Below are 18,072 nucleotides of genomic sequence, written 5' to 3' on the forward strand. Positions count from 1 at the left end.
GGCTGGGAGCAGGGCTCCCCCACCTTTCCCGGGGCACCTGCGGGCACAGCCAGTTCTTAGGTGTTTTCCTTGCCCATCACCTTCGGTTGGAGCGTATTTTCAGTTTGTGATTTTTGCGCTGGCCAAAACGGAAAGGCCGCCTTGGCAGGATTTTGATTCTTTTCGCCCAGTTTATTGTGGGAACTGAGTTCTCGGCCTGTGGTGGACTGTGACCTTTGCTTTTCACCCCTAAGGGTCAGCCCCCTTCCCCACACTGTGCATACCGAAATGGGCATGGTCCCACAGCTGGGCAGCACCCAAGCCTCCCAGGAGTGCTGGGCCATAGGGCATGGAAACCCCCACATTCCTCTCACCGACCCACAACAGCCTGGAATAGCCCAGTTAGAAGGAAAAATTCTCCTACCTCATGCAGCTTACCTTATTTCATTTTGATATGTTGATCCTGGGGGAAAAGGAGAACAAAAAGAGAAGGAAATTAAAAAATAAAAAGGAATGTGTTTAAAATGCAGGAAAACAAAATACAACCTACTAGAGAGTGTGCAGTGTTCCACGTGCCACGGGGGCACCCTTCCTCCCTGTTCACAAAGCTGTGCAACATCCCAGTAGAACAGCTTGCACAGAAGCTGGAAATTAGGCAACAGTACTGAAGGCAGGTTTCAACAAAGAACCTCAGCAAGGAACTGGGTGTCACTGAAAGCTAGCGTACTCCTAAAAAACACTACCCCCTCATTATTAACATGAATGGAAAAACTAACTGGACACTGAAAACTTTGGAACCGGTTTGTAGGAGAAACAGGGATTTTAAAGTAAGGAGCATCTTAACCAGGTCATGGTTAGGAGCAGGATCTGTCTTCTCACTCTTCTGCTTAAGGCCTTTGCCCTACACCAGAGCTGACGTAACTAGGAGATATCTATATAACTTCAGGTACTTTTTAATGTATAGGCCGACTGTGAAGGTTCACTTACCCTTCTTCAGACAGCAGCAGCGTACGACAACAACAATAATAATGATCAGAAGAATAATACCAACAAGTGAAAGCACGACTGCAAGTACAATAACCCAGGTGCTTCTGCTGTCTTCACTGAAGTAATCTTCTGTTAAATTAAATGGAGAAACATTGTACTACCAGAGCCACAGAACATCCTTTTCAGAATATTTACCCTTCCTGTGAGAAGCTATTAACTGCTTGTTGATTATTTAACAAAGAGTCTTTGTTTTCAAAATGATGGACTCTGTACTTATGGATAGTGCCCAAGAATTTAAAACGTTTCTAAATGCGAATTGTTTATTGAAATTGTAACTTTTCCCACTGCTACTTCTCTTTTGAAAAGCACAGGGTTGCAAACTTCTGACCTACCCTTTAGTTTGTAGGTATGCTGGGCCTCCCAGCATCCTTTAGAGACATCTGGGGTTTGGGAGGGGGGTTAAGATTAAATTTAGGTGTTTATACTGCAGATACTAAGTGTCAGTGGAGAGAAAATACATATTTTGGGTTGCAATTCATGTGGCAAAATGTGTCCCTTTCGATAAGATGACCAGCTGTGAAGAAGTGTCCATTTCTCCCCACAGACCACAGCAGCAGTCTTAGAATCATAGAATGGTTTGGGTTGCAAGGGACAGGTGGAGATCTCTATCCTGTAGATGTGAATTTTCTGATTAATTCCATTTTGGGATTTCTCTCACTGATTTCAGCAGGTGTTGGGTTTTGGAACATACTTTGTAGAGCATCTGTTACCCACTTAAAGAGCAACGAAGACCAAAACCTGTCGAGAGTAGCACCGTTTGGGAACACAACATCTTCTCTATTGGCATTCTCAAAACATTAACTTACTCCTTCATCTTTGCAGTAATCTACAGAGCTAAATGATGTGATTTAAAGATAATTCCATGTCTTTCTGAAATCAGTTGCTATGACCAAACGGTTTTCCCACAGAGCTCCCACGTGCACAGAATTTTAAAAATAACCCGTATTTCTCATATAGTTGAATGCACAAGAAATATGTCGGTTCTGATTGTTACATCATCCTCCCCTTGGTTTTCACCGAGTATTTCAGAACCACCTCTAGTTTGGCTACCCCTTGAACAGCAGCCTCGAAATAATTCTGACCAGTTGTTTAGAAACAAGCTTCCAATCCAAATTACAGGTATGAGACACATCCGAAGTTGACAAAACTTATTCTGTTGCACTGGGTTTATGATTGTCATTTCCTCATTAGAGGTTCCTGTTAATGACTGCATGGCCACATTTAGCTGACAGCCTCTGCCCACAGCTACGCAGGTGATTGGTAGCCACACAGCATCAGGGCTATTCCCCTGACATGTGAACCAGAGCATCTGCTGGTTTACCTATGGCAGGGCATAAAGTAAATCCTTTCCATCTACAAAGTTGCCTGGGCATATGTTGGGGTTTGGAGGTTTCAGACTGCAAAGGTACAGGACCAGAGCCTCTCGCAAAGCTTGAACTTCTGTTAGGAGCCTGCATTTTCCAAAGCTCAGGTCATTATGATTAAACAATTTGTTACAGTCTTCTCTAATCCTAATGCTCAATCAGCATGTTTTGAATTTCTTCTGACTATTAGAGAAAACAAGCACTCAGTAACCTGCAAACTGGTAGTTAATTCTGTGGGCTGTAATCAATTGTGATTACAATTGCTGATAAACTTGATCATAATATTTTTATCTATAGCTGTAACAAATATCTATATTTTACCATATTTTGTTCCATAAAGCATGTCACAGGGATTTCAAGGTGCCTAAAATATGAAAGACAGCTGCAGGGGAAAGCTTAGTGTGAAGGGAGGAGTTAAACACACCTGCCCTGGCCCGTACGTCCAGGCTGGCTGACACACCAAGGTATTTTGCACCCTGTCAAGTTCAGGTTATGCCAAAGGAGCATCTAAGGGGCTGAAGCGAGCAGGACAGGATACAGCACAAACAGTCCCAGCCCTTCAGCACTGCATTTTCTCTCCAGTTTTGGAGGATCCAGAATGAAACTGGAGCTGGGACCAGAGGATATGAATGAGGAGCTGCCAGCTCAACATGCAAGTAAGGGTGCAAGAGAGGGGGACACTAAGGCATGAGGGTGTTAAACTCCTTTTAGCCCCATTAGTAAATCCACACTGAGTTACCTGAGGTGCTTGATGTGGACAAACCACTTCCTTATTTTACAGGGCCCATCCTCTGCTGCTATCTGGACCTCTGGCTCCTGCCAAAGCTGCCCCAAAATTTACTTGGGCCAAGTATCTGCAGAAAAGGGGATTTTTCTTGGTACACGCTAGTGACCAAGGAGAAATGAGAGACTGGAAAAAGATGTTCGTCGCTTCTTGGACATTTTGGAGCTTTCTGGCTAATTTAAAAAGCAAAGGAAGGTCAGCCTCATCTTCATCTTTTTTAGATCAAAAGCCATATGAAGTCAACACTGAAGCCACAAAGAGCTTGGTACCAACTACGGGACACTGCCATGGACCCAATTTCCCAGTAACAGCTCTGTGGATGCATCTGCTACGATAACTCCATAGGACTTCCCAAATTTGTGGTCCAGCCAAGCACCACTGTGAGTGAGGTAACTCTGGAGGAGGAGTGACTGACATACATACAAATGCATCACCTTGTATGGAAATGTATGGGATTAAGACCAATCTAGAGGTACATGAAGGTAAGACATTTTTTGACAACAACATAGGTGGCTGAAGAGAGATCAGATTTTTGGTTGCAGTTCTTGTGAATGGACAGGTATTGCTTGTGAGGAACATGGAGGAATGTGATTCTTCAAGGTTTCAAATTAAGGCTGAAATTGATATTACAGTAGTTCTGGGAAGGACTCAGATATTTGAAGCTAGTCATATTCTTTCCTGAGAAGAGCTAGCTAAGGCTGAGTCTGTATATGAAAAGTCAGATAAGCTCTGAGATTTGAAGTATGATGTATAGATTATATATCTTCCTCTATCATAAATGTCATGTCTTTATTTCATTCTAACAATTTAAAGGCTTCATATTCCCCTGTCCTGACAAATTTTGAGTGTCTGCTGCTGCACAATGATTTTTCCAAAGAGAAATGAATGATGGTCTCGTACAGTCACTAACTATACACTAATTGTGCTTCATGACATCTGTTTTTCTCCTCTTCTGATTTACAATGAGTAGCTATGGAAACCGAGTATGGATACCTCAGTACTTCACAAATGAGTAGGCAGGGGAATTTATTAATTTCCTCAAGATAGTTCTATTTTGCTTAGTCATTAATTAGGATCAATGTAACTAAAAAAGGTCCTATTAAGAATGGTGAAATGACCTTTTTCAACAGCATTACAAAGCAAGTACTTCTGAAAACGGCTTGCTAATAATGACTCATACTTAAAATAGAAGGAACAGTTACTCAACCTCCTCAGTTGTTTATATGTAGAAATTTGTATAGCAAACCCATCATCAATCTGCTATAAGAATGTCTTTGTATGCACTGTTCACCCATTACAGAAGTAGAATCAGTTCATCAGGAGAAGCTGTCAGCATGATTACAGGAGTTCACGATGCTCACCACATCATAAAAAGAAACTTAGATTAGAGGCCCTGCTCTGTACAGGAGATAGCTGGAGATGCACAGACCAACTGCAAAATCAGCCTCCATATAATCTATGCCTATACTTCAGGATAAGGCTCATAAAAGGGACGTCACTGTAGGGTGGATGACGTCACCACAGGAGGCAGTGTACATGTACCCAGTAACCTCAGCTCCCTGCCACGCAATAGCGCTTCAAGTTTAGTTTGCCCTGAGATTCCTCTACCTGAGAGTTGAGACACTTTGCTAGTCCCAACAGAGAAATGCTCCTAAGGATGGTTAGGTATTGTCTCCCTCATCTACATTAAATACTGCTAACCCACAGGGCACAGGGAAATACTTCCTCTTACTTTCTCTTACTGTGTTACAGTTTGGGAAAAAAAAAAAAAAAAAACAACTTTTTTTCATAGGATGCTATTAGATTGTGAGGCAGCTCTGTAGTGATCATAGAATCACAGAATGGTTTGGGTTGGAAGGGACCTTAAAGATCATCTAATTCCAACCCCTCTCCCATGGACAGGGACACGTTCTACTAGACCAGGTTGCTCAAAGCCTCATCCAGCACTTCCATTTGCTTGTCCCACTTGTATTGTTCCACGCTGGCATCACAGACCATATGAAATCACCCTTTTCCTGATGAATGTCCTAGTACTGTGAATGTATTAAATTACAGAAATTAATTTTCATAGAATGTCAGTGAGGCCAAAGATCAGCAGCATCACAGAAAATGCTGGCAACCTTAGCAAAAATATTTAGGGTTATCAAGGGTCTTGCTAACTGTTCTTGAGAAAGTTGCCAAATATCCCTGCCTGGACTAAACCAATCTTGAATTTCCTTAAATAAAAGGCAGTAAAAAGCAACCAAATGCACCATCCAAAGAATGCCACATATGTTGCTGCAGGACATTTTCCTCTAAGAAGTGAAAGAGACCATGCCAGGAAGAGGAAAGGCCCAATGACTCTTTGTTCTAAGTAGACTTCGGGATAAGGTCTAAGAATATGCAGCTTCTCTTGGTGACCTGATTCTTCTTTTGTAATGGGTGAATACACCATGTACAAAGACTTCCATATAGCAGATCGGTGATAGATTACGGTATAGAAGTGCCTACATATAAGTGCTACCATCTGCAATTAGGTGTCAGTTTCAGTGCAGCTCTGGGGACAGTACAACCATACTACAACAGCTCCATCATATCTGGTCTGCTCATATGGAGCACTTCATATTTGAACCTGAAGTGCTGGTAGATAATCTGTTCTGGGTTGTGTGCAGAAACTGTGAGTAAAATCCAGGGTTTTTTCCAATTCAGTGGTAAAACCTGTATTGAATATTATGGAGAATAATTTCACCTGAGGATTTGTCTTGGAATAAATGAAGTCTGACAAATTATGTTAATATGGCACAGATGACCTAATCAATTTAAGATCTAAAGTCATTAGATGTTTCCTTGGTCAAGGAGCAAAGGCTGGTTTTCTTAGCAGTGATTGCACAGTAGGAGTCAGTGGCAGAGGTACTGCTTCTTTAGCCTTGCTCAGTCCTAAGTTGGACTTCATGGCTCATCAGACTTGCACCAGTCCTCTCACAGATGTCACTTTAACCCTATCTGTGTATCAGGTTCTGATTACTGGGTCTTTGTTCTATCATCTTCGCACATCTCATAGTATTTCATTTGCAGATTAAAGACTTTTGAAAATAAAGCAAAGCAAAACAAAACACAAAGCACAGTTCTAAGTACAATACAGGCATTACAGTACAGGCAGAGAACAACATTTCACTTACCTATAGTAGAGTTGTCAAAAATAACAGTTACAGTTGCATTCTGAGGGTTAGAGAGTGCTTCTATGTCAGCTAAACAAGTCAAAATCTCAGTGCCCGTCGGAGTCAAAGTTAGGATGCTCAGGGCATCGTGGAGGCCATTAGTTCCTTGATTTTGCTGGGTAACATACCTCGACTTATCAATGAAAGAGTCATTCGTCATCCAGGTAATGTCTGGAGCTGGAGCCCATCCTAAGGCTTCACAAACAATTTCAACTGTTTTGTTCTCTTTTACTGTTAAGGTGCTATTTTTGATGAATAAAGTTCCATTAACTGTAAGAGGGAAAAGATGTTTTGTTCCTTCAGAATATTTGGCTGCATTGCTTTCCTGCTGGTAGTTTTAAATCTTATCTTGCTACCCAGAAATAGCTATGCCTTGATATATGAAGTCAAAAACAATCATTATTAACACAGATACACCATATGCATGATATAAACATGCAGATATTGCAGTTCACGGACACATTCTCCAGTATGTCTAAAGCACAAGTTTCAGCTTCCAGTACATTTCCAATAAAAATCAGGAAATTATACTTCTTAGCCACCCAGATATATTTCCAGCTGAAGGAAAACATAATGAATAACTGTTTCTAATTTTTAAGTATGCTCGGGTTTTATCAGGAAGGGTTTATGGGTAGATGAGGATATGTTCTCACTGCATGAAGTATCTCTTTGACAAATGGATAGTGTCTGGTGCTGAGATCTTCCTTTACCAGCTGCACACTGTCACAACTGATGCCTCAGAGAGGAGGAAGAGGTCTCATATACCGGGGATTGAGACGCAGGAACTTTTTGTTCCTTGGAAATGGTAGCTTGCAGCAGCAATCACATGAAGACCATCACCTTGTGTCTCAAGGGCTTTACATGCCATTAAATCAAACTCAAGTAAGCTGGACACAGACCGATTCCTCCGTCATAAAGTAGAAGGGAGATCTGCCCTAAAGACAGCAAAAGGTTCATGTAGAAAGACGTGTGTAGGAGGAATCCATACCGTTTATAGCCAAGAGGTAGTTTTTTACTTCCTGCTGGTGGGCATGATATATCCTTCAGGAACTTTAATGTAATCCAATAAAGAATAAGATATGTAGCAGGAAAAAACAAGGGCAGTTAAAATCTTCATTAATGACACTCTGAATGTGAGTCTGAAACCTGCTCTGACAGGAAAATTAAGACAAGGAGGACAAGAGGCAAAGGATGGTAAATGAGAGCATGTACTCCTTCACAGGGATAATTTGGACAATTCATCAGAGGATTCCTTTAAGTGCAGTATAATAAGATAGCATTCTATTGGTGGCTATACGCACCTTGAACAGAAAGAAATGCAATGCTGCTCTCACTAGGTTGCTGGGTGCTGCATTCAATTTTTCCAGAGTCACTTAGCTGGGTGTTGTGGATGATCAGCTCCGAGGTAAACCCATTGCTAGTGGTATAATTTTGAGAGGTGAAGCGGTCTGATGTTTCAACAGCTCCTTGAGAACTGATGACAGTGAGGACAGGATTTCCATTAGACAGCCAAATGAGAATTACCCATCCTGCCGACACAGTGCAATTAAATCGGGCTTCTGAACCAGCGAGGACTGTTGCATTAGTAGGGCCATCTATAATAGAGTAACAAAAGCCAAGACCTGGAAGGAAGAAAAAAGCACAGTCTGTAAATACATATACAACTCCACCTCCAAAGGCCTTTGACATCATTTTCACTGTCGGCAATTTAAGGCTAAGAGCTAGGTGCCCTGGTTCAAACAGTATTACTCACTAGGAGCACTGGGGTATTAAGCACTCAGTCATGCATCAGGAAAGGCCGTTGATTCAGCTGAGCTGGCACTTCATCTCTGACAGTCGTCAGTACCTGACACTTTCAGGAAAAGATTCTTGTCTCATTTTCTGTAATGCCTGTCAGTAAGTAGTTAAAGATATGTATGGTGCATTGAAATTGCAACTGAGTAATGTTAATCCCAAAGCAGTAAGCAGTAGTCAAATGCTACCTTTTTATAATGGAACCCCAAGTCAATCATTACAAACCCAAGAAGTACGTATTTATATAGTTTCAAAGATCTTAACCTGTTCAGAGATGGAGATGTACAATCAAATCTTTCAGCTTCAGCTTAGATTAAATGGTTTTGTTTAAAGATGCATTTGATTTTTGGTCTCTCCTCCTCCCACTCCAAAATCACCTAACTGTCTCTCTTCAGTGATCCACTTTTATGTAGAACACATGAGTTCTCTAGACTTTAAATAAATAAAGGAGTATGTAACTGGTCCCTTTTTCATACCTTGGATTGCCACCGATTTTTTGTAGTATAAGCATATATCCTTTTATGTTCTTTCTCCTATTCATCTGCCTCTTCCCTTATTTCTCATGCATGCATTGCATACATACATACTCATCTTCTCAGGCTTTCTGCTAACCAGAGTTCCTGTAATTCATTAGTTTTACCTTAAAAGGTAGTACAGTTTTTGGCTACTATTTTTCAGAGCTGAAAGCTCCTTTCTAATGAAAGCATTTTGCTTTCCTTTCTTTCTCAACAGACCCAGGGCCTCACATTGTCCTCGGAGGAATGAAGGTGCAGCTGCTGCCCAGGCAGATGGTGAATCCCCTGTGCGTGGGAAGGCAGAAGCACTTGCTTCTACCAAGCAGAAAGTGAAGGAAGGACAAAGGCAGAGATCCTCTTTTTCAGAGCAGCAGCTGTGACTACAGTCCCTGAAATAGCCAGGGAAAATAGTGACGTTTTGAAGGTGGGCAAATCTTAAAGCATTGCTCAGAGAGCATCAAATATGCTACTCTTCATGAGGGACAAACCTTCACACAGCACAAACATCCCAGATTATCTGGTTGGTATCTTAAGGAACAGGACTTGAGGAGCTTACCAATGTCTTCCCTGTATGGGGGAGACCAAAATGGTACACCTTCAAACGCCACCCACTTTGCCAAGTCACTGCTACCCACAGCTCTGCTGGCTGCAGGTGGAGTGGAGGAGGAGGGAGAGGACTGCCATGGCAGGCTCTGCTCTCACCGAGGTCCATCTCAGGGGACAGCCCGTGCGCTGCATGCACCCCGCTGAGCTAAATTCATAGTCAGGCCATTTGCACGGAGCCTTCTCAAGTCAAACTTTGACTATGTCCAAGGATGGAGATCTCACAAGTTCCCTGCAGACCAAGCAGTCCTGACAGTGAGATCTACCCCACCAGTGAGGTTTTCATCACTCACTGGGAAACATTCATGCTCAGGAAGCACCAGGACTGCCAGTGCTACCCCTAATGGCTCAGCCTGTAGTCTGCATAATGACAGCAATTAGATATTGCAGTCCATAGCAGTCTAATTAAAGTCCCGTGTTTGCAAATTGGGCCTGAGAATAAGTGTTCAATTATTTTCCAGGAGAAAGAAAGTCTGAAATGGCCATTACTCCCTTCCTAAGAGCATTCAGGACAACAAACTGATTTTTAAAGGTTTCATTCAACCCAGATTTTGTACATTTTAGGTAGTTTATTCATTAATGGATTGATTACAAATTATTGAAATATTCACTTTTCCTTCAGCTGACATGAGTAGGGAAGAATATGCTGTATTGTTTCACACAAAACAGATGTTTGATAGTTGTATAAATGGAAACAGAGCCCAGTCTCAGCTACGTCCTTGCAACCAGAGCCTCAGTGAATGCACCCAGGGCATAGGGTCTGTAATCTCATTGTTCCAATGTTAATATCATTTTCTAATTGCCAGCTCACATTTAATCCTAGGCAGTGTATATCTAACCAGGTTTGTGCCAAGAATTGTTCTTTAATATAAATAGCTCCTCTCTTTCCTCCCACTCGTCGCATGTATTTACAGACAAGAGCCCTTTCATTCTTTGTTTTGCAGGATTATACAAACCTAGCTCTCCCTGCTTCTTTGTATGATTTACTCTGAGTTCTCTCATGTTTACAAAAACCCTTACAAAAATTTTCCACCTTCCTGGGTTATGTTACCTCTGCCATGCACCTTATTCTCCAAAGTATATCTCTGTGTGAGCAATAAAACATTAAATGAAAAGCAAACTTCACTCCCACTGATAGCTAATGAAGTCAGATAAGATACAGTAAAACATATTTTTGTTCAACTTAAATGGCTTATTTTTTCCAGTAGTATTTTTTCAAAGCTCTCTTCAGACTTGTAAAGGTGAACCAAAATGCTTTAAAACACGAAACAGCTCAAAGACAAACTCAACAATCAAGTCCATGTGCATACCTTAATGCAAACTGCTTTACAAACAGCTGACCCAACAAAATGTCTGAAAATCATTCCCTCTCTTTTCTATTTGTCACTTTCCGAATCCTAGGGGTTGGCCGTATGTCTGTGGATGCCATCATTTACAGAGCCACAGGTTTTCTAATAAACACGCACTGACCCAGTGCATTCCAGTGAGACATTATTCAACAACATCCCTGATATTCAACATTCAGTTGTCAGGATTTATATCCATAACTTATATTACCAGGGTTGAGACAATGTCCTGAGCTCAAACGTGTCTTTGAGTTACCATTTTTTCTTGATTCATACTGTAGACAGCCTTTACAGTACCATTCCCTGTACATCTCCTGGTGTCTATAGCATGTTCATGAGCTGAGTTTTTTGATTTTTACTCTGTGTTTTAAGTCTTCCTGACTGGTTGAAGTGGACATAAACAGCTACCATGATGATAGACATTATTATAAATGCCTTACAGTTAACACCAAAGTGTGTTTAGTAGCTCTTAAAACAGGAGCTGCAGTACTTACCCACACCGCTCCTCTTAATGCAAACTGATCTCTGGGCATCTGTAATTTGTTTCCATGCCGGTGCAAGCACTTTGCTTTTTTCAGGAGCCATGGTTTGCCATGGCTCTAAATTAATGATGCAACTTTCAGTACACTGCTAGTTGTTAATTAATAATTTGCTATGAGATCATGTCTGTGAGTTTCACTGTAGCTTTGAAATTTATCCCTAAACATGAATAATAGGTGATCATCGCCCCTAAAAATACATGGCTAATATTGCTTTTGTTTTCTTCAGTCAGGACAGCAGAGGCAGGTAGGTATGAGTTATTCCTTCATTTATCTGATGTAAGATAATCACTGTCTGTCAGTCCATAGGTATAGGAGGGTCTACACCTTCTTCTACCAACCATATCTGTGGGAGCAATCGATGGTCTTTCACTGACTTCTGTGAGCTCGGGAACAGGTCCATATGCCCTGTATGGGATCCTGTACGTGGCAGGAGGACTGAGGAGTGCGACACAGCTCAACCTTGCCTCCATTCAGATCTCAGTAAATCCCCAGCACAACTGAAAAAGAAGCTTCATGAGCCTTTTCTGCCTGATCCCAAAACATTCTTGGTGGTTTTAATTTTGACTCTTTATCTTTTTGCTTTTATTTTTTATCCTGAAAAGCACGTGGAGTCCTGAACCAACAGTGCATTCCATTTGTCCAACCCACGTGCAAACACTGATAAAGTAGCTTGTGTAAGGGCAAAGAGGACATTCATGGCAAAAATGGGGTCTAAACCCAGTTACCAGTGCCTTAAGCCTGTGCTTTAAGTCTTTTTGCTGGACCTTGCTTCTTGGACTAAGAAGATTTTAGTCCTAGTTTCATTTACATACGGCTTAAAAAGTATCTTGCAGATGGTTGCTTTTAGACAAATTAAGACCTCAGGCTAGATTGGAATTTCACTTTACAGGAATTACATGTTCAGCTCTTAACAGTTAGTTTAACATCTTCTTCCCCACACACAAACAATAGGAAATCCCACCCAGGCAAAATATCATATTAGCAGTAGGGAAATGTTAGGCTGCTTTCATAATATTGCCTTACCCCTTGACTTTTGAAGAGCAAAGCTGAGTTAGGACATCTTCTTTGAGTCACATCAGTAAATGTTTATGAAGCAGTCACCAGTAATGAAAGTTTGCTTAAACTGTTAAGTATTTATGGTATTTCAGTTGCTCAGTCTCTCCCAGTGGCATGCAGAGTATACACCAAGTCCTTTATGAGCTGTTTATTCCCTCCTCTGTTACACAAATTCACTATCACATCGCTGCGAGTTTTGAAGAAACGAAAATGCATCTTATTCCCTGGATGATGCCTGCACTGAGGGAACCTCATTTGCCAAAGAACCACCCTTGCCCTTCATCACCAATGTTTTTCTTCCATGCTTAAACTAACCATAAAGGATGACTTTTTTCATGCTGAAGGTTTCAGCAGTGAGGGCTACCTTCTTTCCCTTCCCTCCTCTCCTCTGCTGACTCTGTCTTTCCTCTTTTGTAAGTGACCTATTTGGATGCAGCGCAGTGAAGGACAGGCTTATCCTTTTGACATAATGATTCCTTTTTTTTCAGCCTCATTATTGTATTTCAAAATAATCTCCCCCTTTATACCCCTATTATCCCTCCATAAACGCTGCCTTTTATCCTTCATCTTTTGCATCTAGTCTCTGCCTTCTTCCCTTCCTTCTCTGCTATTTATATTTGAATTTCTACGTTTTTCTTTTCCTTCCGGTCTGTTTTAAGTTCCTTTTTCTTGTCACTCTTTCTTTAGTCTCTTGCTCACCCCACCCCCACCTTGTCTTCTGCCTTCCCTGCCTCATCGCTGGCCCACTGCTCCAGCCAAAGCTCTGCAATAAATTGTTTTGGATTCGTTAAGAATTTTCTTCAGCACATCTCAAGTTTATTTCAAAAACCAACAGCCCTGCAGCTGAGCTTTTTCAAAACCAAAATAGGATAGAGCTTGTCAAAGCCTGCAGAGAAGGACGAGCTTGTTTGCTTATGTTAACAAGACTTTTTAAATGCTTATAGGATGTTTCTGTCAAGTAATACCAGTCTACTCAGCAACACATACTTCCACCCACCTGCACACAAACCTCTCCACAGCCCCCACGAGTGTCTTCCCAGCTCCTGTCTTACTCAGTGTTTGACAGCTGTCCCTTCCAGCCTCTCCTGGCTGGACTACTCCTCTCCCCCTTTTGAGGCTTCCTTATTATAACTTATATTTATATAACTTATTATACTTCTCAGTGTCCAAAAATAGGATACCTAGGGTCTTCCTGAGTCAATGGTTGCATCTATATCTAAGGATCTACCCTCTGTGATACTTGTTTCCAGCTCTTTTTTTCAGCCTATTTATAGTTCGGTGTCCCTATATACAGTGACCATGAGCTTTACTATTTAATTACATACTGTGAGGAAAAGCACATTCTTTTGTTTGCCTTAAATCTTCTGATAGTTTTACTGATTGCCACTAGTTCTTTTTGTTCTAAAAATTTGTGAATAACCATTTCACCGTTCATCTCCATATAACTAATTCTTTTAATAAAGTTTTACTATTACTTCTTCTTCACAAGCAGAAAAATGTCTCAGACTAATGAAGGTCTCCTTATACCTTTGATCCCCTCTGTCACACTTTACACCTTTCTCAGGCCTAATATGTCCTTTTTGAAATGGAACTGCTAACAAAACAACCAGTATTCAAGATGTAGGCTTCCTGCAGATTTATATAATGCCAGGTTTCATTGTACTTTCCTTGCTGAAGACACTAAGCAGTGAAATTCTCTCTCTTTTTTAGCAACTTACTATTTTTCCCAAATATCTGCTCTTTTCCCCACTAGACATCTTCAGTTAAGTGATGCTTTTCACTGAATGTTTTCTGCTCCCTTATTACTTACTCACTTGGCATCATGACATTTTCTGGCAAATCTTCCTAGTCTCTTTTTGGATTTGGCTGCCCTAAGTAATTCTGCACCACCTGCAAAGTCTGCCACCTCACAGTTCACTCCTCTTCACTAGGTTGTTTAAGAACTTGTTGAATACCACACATCCCTGTGCAACTCCACTGGGAACCCCACTCTGCTCAGAAACCTCAACGTTTATTCCCACGTTGCGTTTCCTTTCACCAGTTATTAAGCCATGACAATACCTTTGCTCTCACCCCACTGCATTTCCCTCCTTTTCAGAGCATGTTAAAACCCCAGCTAGACTATAATAAAAAAAATTTTAAAAAACCCAGCCTTGTCTCCATTACCCAAGTAGTCACTTTATATTCACACTTTCTTTAAAGCTCTGCTGCCAGGATGCCTTTTATCTGAATTCACTTTGAAACTCAGGCATGTGAAATTTAAATTGGAGGCAAACTAGCAAAATGACGATTTGCACATATTTCTGGAAGCAGAATCAGCTGCTGATACTGAGTTCTCTACAGATGCTCCCTCAAACGCAGTCCCAAATAGACAGGAGGAAGATGAACACGAGGAGAGGGAGAAATAAGGGGGACAACCCTGCTCATTGGGCGGCCTTCCCACCTCCTCCCCACTCCATCCACTGCTTAGTCCTGCAAACTGAAGCCCACTCTAAAGCGAGAGAGGGCGGCCTTCCCATCTCCTCCCCACTCCATCCACTGCTCAGTCCTGCAAACTGAAGCCCACTCTAATCCATCAGATCATTCAGGCGTGAAACGCAAATTTAACCACTTCAAACCATTTAAATAATCCCCCTGTGGGACTGACGGCTCAGTTGGTATCGCCAGTAGCTGCCACTTACATGGCTCTAAAATTAGTGCACACATTTTGTCCACGGTGGCTCATTTCACGGGTTATGAATGTGTCTTACCTGGTAGTGAGGCAGTTAAGATGAGAGGAAGTAAAATGAATTTCTGGAACCTCTCCATTGGAGCATTCTCTCCCAGTCCCTAAGGCAGAAAGCCACCAGCGGTCACTGCATACTTGAGAAGAAGCGGAAGGACTGAAGGTATCGAGAAAGCTGGCAGTGAGCTGCTGCTTTGCGTCCTCTGATAAAATGTGACTTTACGTGACCTGTATTGCCAACAAGGGGAGAAGATTAAATGAGGGAGGGTTTGGAAGGAGAGCAGTACCTTTTCTCGAAACTACTGTCTCTAAAGAAGTAGAGAAGCTTTCTTCAACAGAGAAACCTCCCTCTACGGACCTTGGATCTCTCGCACCCTTAGTCCCTCCTGGCTATTACAACACGACTGCTTCAGGGTTGATTGTGTCAGGGGAGCTCCATCTGCACCATTAAAGTTAATCATGAGCAGCTGGGAAAAATAATTCTCTAAGCTGCCCACAATTGCGTGTGTCTTATGGGTGCGCCCACGTGCTGCTGCTGGTGTCCTAGCAGACTAATGAACCCTGTGCTCCATCACTTACTGTCATGCAGGGCAACTGCTCCAGGCGCCAGCAGCTCCCCTGGGGTCAGAGGGGTTGCTACCCTCCTCGGGAAGCTAGTGCCTCCGGCACCAGGCAGTCTTCTGGCAAGGAAGGGGGAATATATCTCAATCTGCCGCTACACGCAGTATGTTTGCTTTGAGGTTTCCATGTGTACTTCACTCCCAAACTAGGATTCCTATTCATATCTTTCCAGGGAGAGCCTCGTACCACCACTGCTGTGGCAATCCTGGCAGGCCTTTGCCACTCAGAGGCCACCCTGGCCAGGAGGATCGGCTCCTACCACCCTGGGGTCTCCATCCCACCTGACTTGGGGCAAGGATGAAAACCTCTGAATTTCCTCCCAGTTCCCCAGACAGAGCACTCAGAAAGGCTGCTAATGCAAATAGAGTCCCTGGAATTATTTCTCAGAACATGAGAGTCCTTCTTACACCCCAAAATAGAATCATAGAATCACAGAATGGTTTGGGTTGGAAGAGACCTTAAAGACCATCTAGTCCCTGCCACGGGCAGTGACACCCTCCACTAGACCAGGTTGCTCAAAGCCTCATCCAGCCTGGCCTTGAACACTTCCAGGGATGGGCATCCACAGCTTCTTTGGGCAGCCTGTTCCAGTGCTATAAAATAAAACATCATCAGCCCTCCACTGTGGTCAGAGATAAGGTACAAAGCTTGGGTGCGAGGCATCACTTTACTTCTACATTTTGTTCTTTTGCAGTGTTCGTGGTTCACTTGTGTGATATTATTCTCCCCTCCTCCTCAAAATATGTGGGAGAGTTTGACGCTACCGCTTGTTTTGCAAACTTCTCTGTTGGGAAACTGAAGTTTGCCTTCATGAAAGGGACATGGGCCAGAGGATCTGGTTTTGTGGCCAGCCCAAATTTCTTGTCAGGAAAGTGGTTTTGATTTTAAGGGTGATCTTTGTGGCAGCTCTGTGCAATGCATAAATATTAATATCACCACAGAGACACCCTGAGTTTCCTGTAACAACCATACTTCTTTAACTGCCCTCTTGCTAAAACCAAAACCACACCAAGGCACAAAACACAAATGCCCTGGCCCAGCTGTTTCGCTGCCCTTAAGCAAGTTCTTTTTGGAATTTTGTGCATTGCTGCATGAAACCTTGCATTAATGCCCAGCAGGGTTATTGTGAAAGCCGTGGTGGTGGGATGGCACAGGGGTCAGTGGCAGTGCTTCTCACGGAGTGCCCGTGTAGGAGGAATGTCCCACACTCAGCCCTTCCCTGCCTGTTGCACCACTCCAGCCAACAAAAGCCACTTTTACTGTGTTTCCAAGCATGTTCAGCTGCAGCATCACCTATACTGGGGCTCTGTTCACTGCCCAGTGCTTTAAGCAGTGGGTCTCGCCAAGTTTACTGCAGCAGCTGTGACTGGCAGCGTGCTCTGTGACATCCCTGATTCGCAAGCTTTCAGTTTACCTTGCCAACTTAAGGGACGGCCCTGTCAAGTAATCAACATTTTAAGCCGAACTTATGGGCTGATTTCTTCACCCATGTGTTGGGAGGGTGGCTAGTTTGTAGACTGGTTTGGGTTTTCCCTGTGCATTTTGAAAAGTTTTGGTGTTTTCTCGCACACACATTTTGTGTGCAGAGGATTCCCCAGCAGGCAGTTGGGCAGGAGGGTCACCATGCTCGTCTCGAAGTCATTTCTTGCTCTGCCCCTGCAGTAGCTCTCAGCATGTACACAAACCAGTCGGCATTTTTTGAGTTAGCATTATCTGTCATATGAAGCAAAGCAGCGCAAGTAAAGCACCAGAAAACAAATCCGAAAGTCAGTGCAGCGTCCTTTACCAGGAAGCTGCAATCCCAGGCAGGATCTGCAGGTGTGGAGAGGGCCCCACCAGCCTGGGCAGCAGCCTTCACACCTCCACGTACAAACCCGGCTGCACCAACACAAGGCGAGCACTTTTATGGAGAAGAATAAACTGGCTAGAATCTTACACCCAAATTCAGGCCAAAATCAGTAAATAGCTTGGGGTGAAGTAAGGGGAGAAGGGATCTATGTTTTGCTTCGCTTCACTTGAAAATGGACTTTCAAAGGGTAAGGAAATATTACTCGATCCCCAGATGAAGCAGGGTATTTTGGCTGATGATGAATTAAATTCCTGGGATTTGGCCCAAGCTGCTTTTTACCTTCTCCACAGGTGTGTGGGGGTGTGGCTTGTGTCCCCAGACCTGCTGTGCGGGGCCTTGCTCTGCTCACAAGCCTGCGCCCTGCTCTGAGCCCACTCCCTCCCGCCCCCGCGCCAGAGGCAAGGGGATAATACGGATAGTATCGCACCAAAGGAGTGGCAGCTGAATCCAGCCAGGCTAGGCTTGGGTACTCTGGACAGCCTGCGATGTGGGAGACACCTGCCCCAAATACCAGAGAGCACAGCAGGAGATGGGGGTCACAACACGCCCCTGCTCACCCCACTGCTGCCGGCCCAGGGCCGGCCTCCCCACCGTGGCTGGAGCCAGGGAGAGGGTTAAATTATCCTTCCGCTGCCAGCTCCTTCTGCTGG

The 18,072-nt window shown here is 43.1% G+C and overlaps 1 protein-coding gene across 1 annotated transcript; it reads right to left on the reverse strand.

Annotated features, from left to right (window-relative positions):
- Window positions 1–413: 413 nt before the first annotated feature.
- IGSF5 (immunoglobulin superfamily, member 5) lies at window positions 414–15,035 on the reverse strand. The gene is made up of 5 exons (XM_010148792.1): window positions 14,978–15,035; window positions 7,673–7,993; window positions 6,333–6,641; window positions 967–1,095; window positions 414–442 (listed from the first exon to the last, which is right to left on the reverse strand). Exons 1-5 carry the CDS (start codon window positions 15,033–15,035, stop codon window positions 414–416), a joined length of 846 nt encoding a protein of 281 aa, XP_010147094.1.
- Between the last annotated feature and the right edge of the window lie 3,037 nt (window positions 15,036–18,072).

This window comes from Eurypyga helias, unplaced genomic scaffold, assembly GCF_000690775.1.
Source record: "Eurypyga helias isolate BGI_N326 unplaced genomic scaffold, ASM69077v1 scaffold1613, whole genome shotgun sequence".
Taxonomy (NCBI): Eukaryota; Metazoa; Chordata; class Aves; order Eurypygiformes; family Eurypygidae; genus Eurypyga; species Eurypyga helias.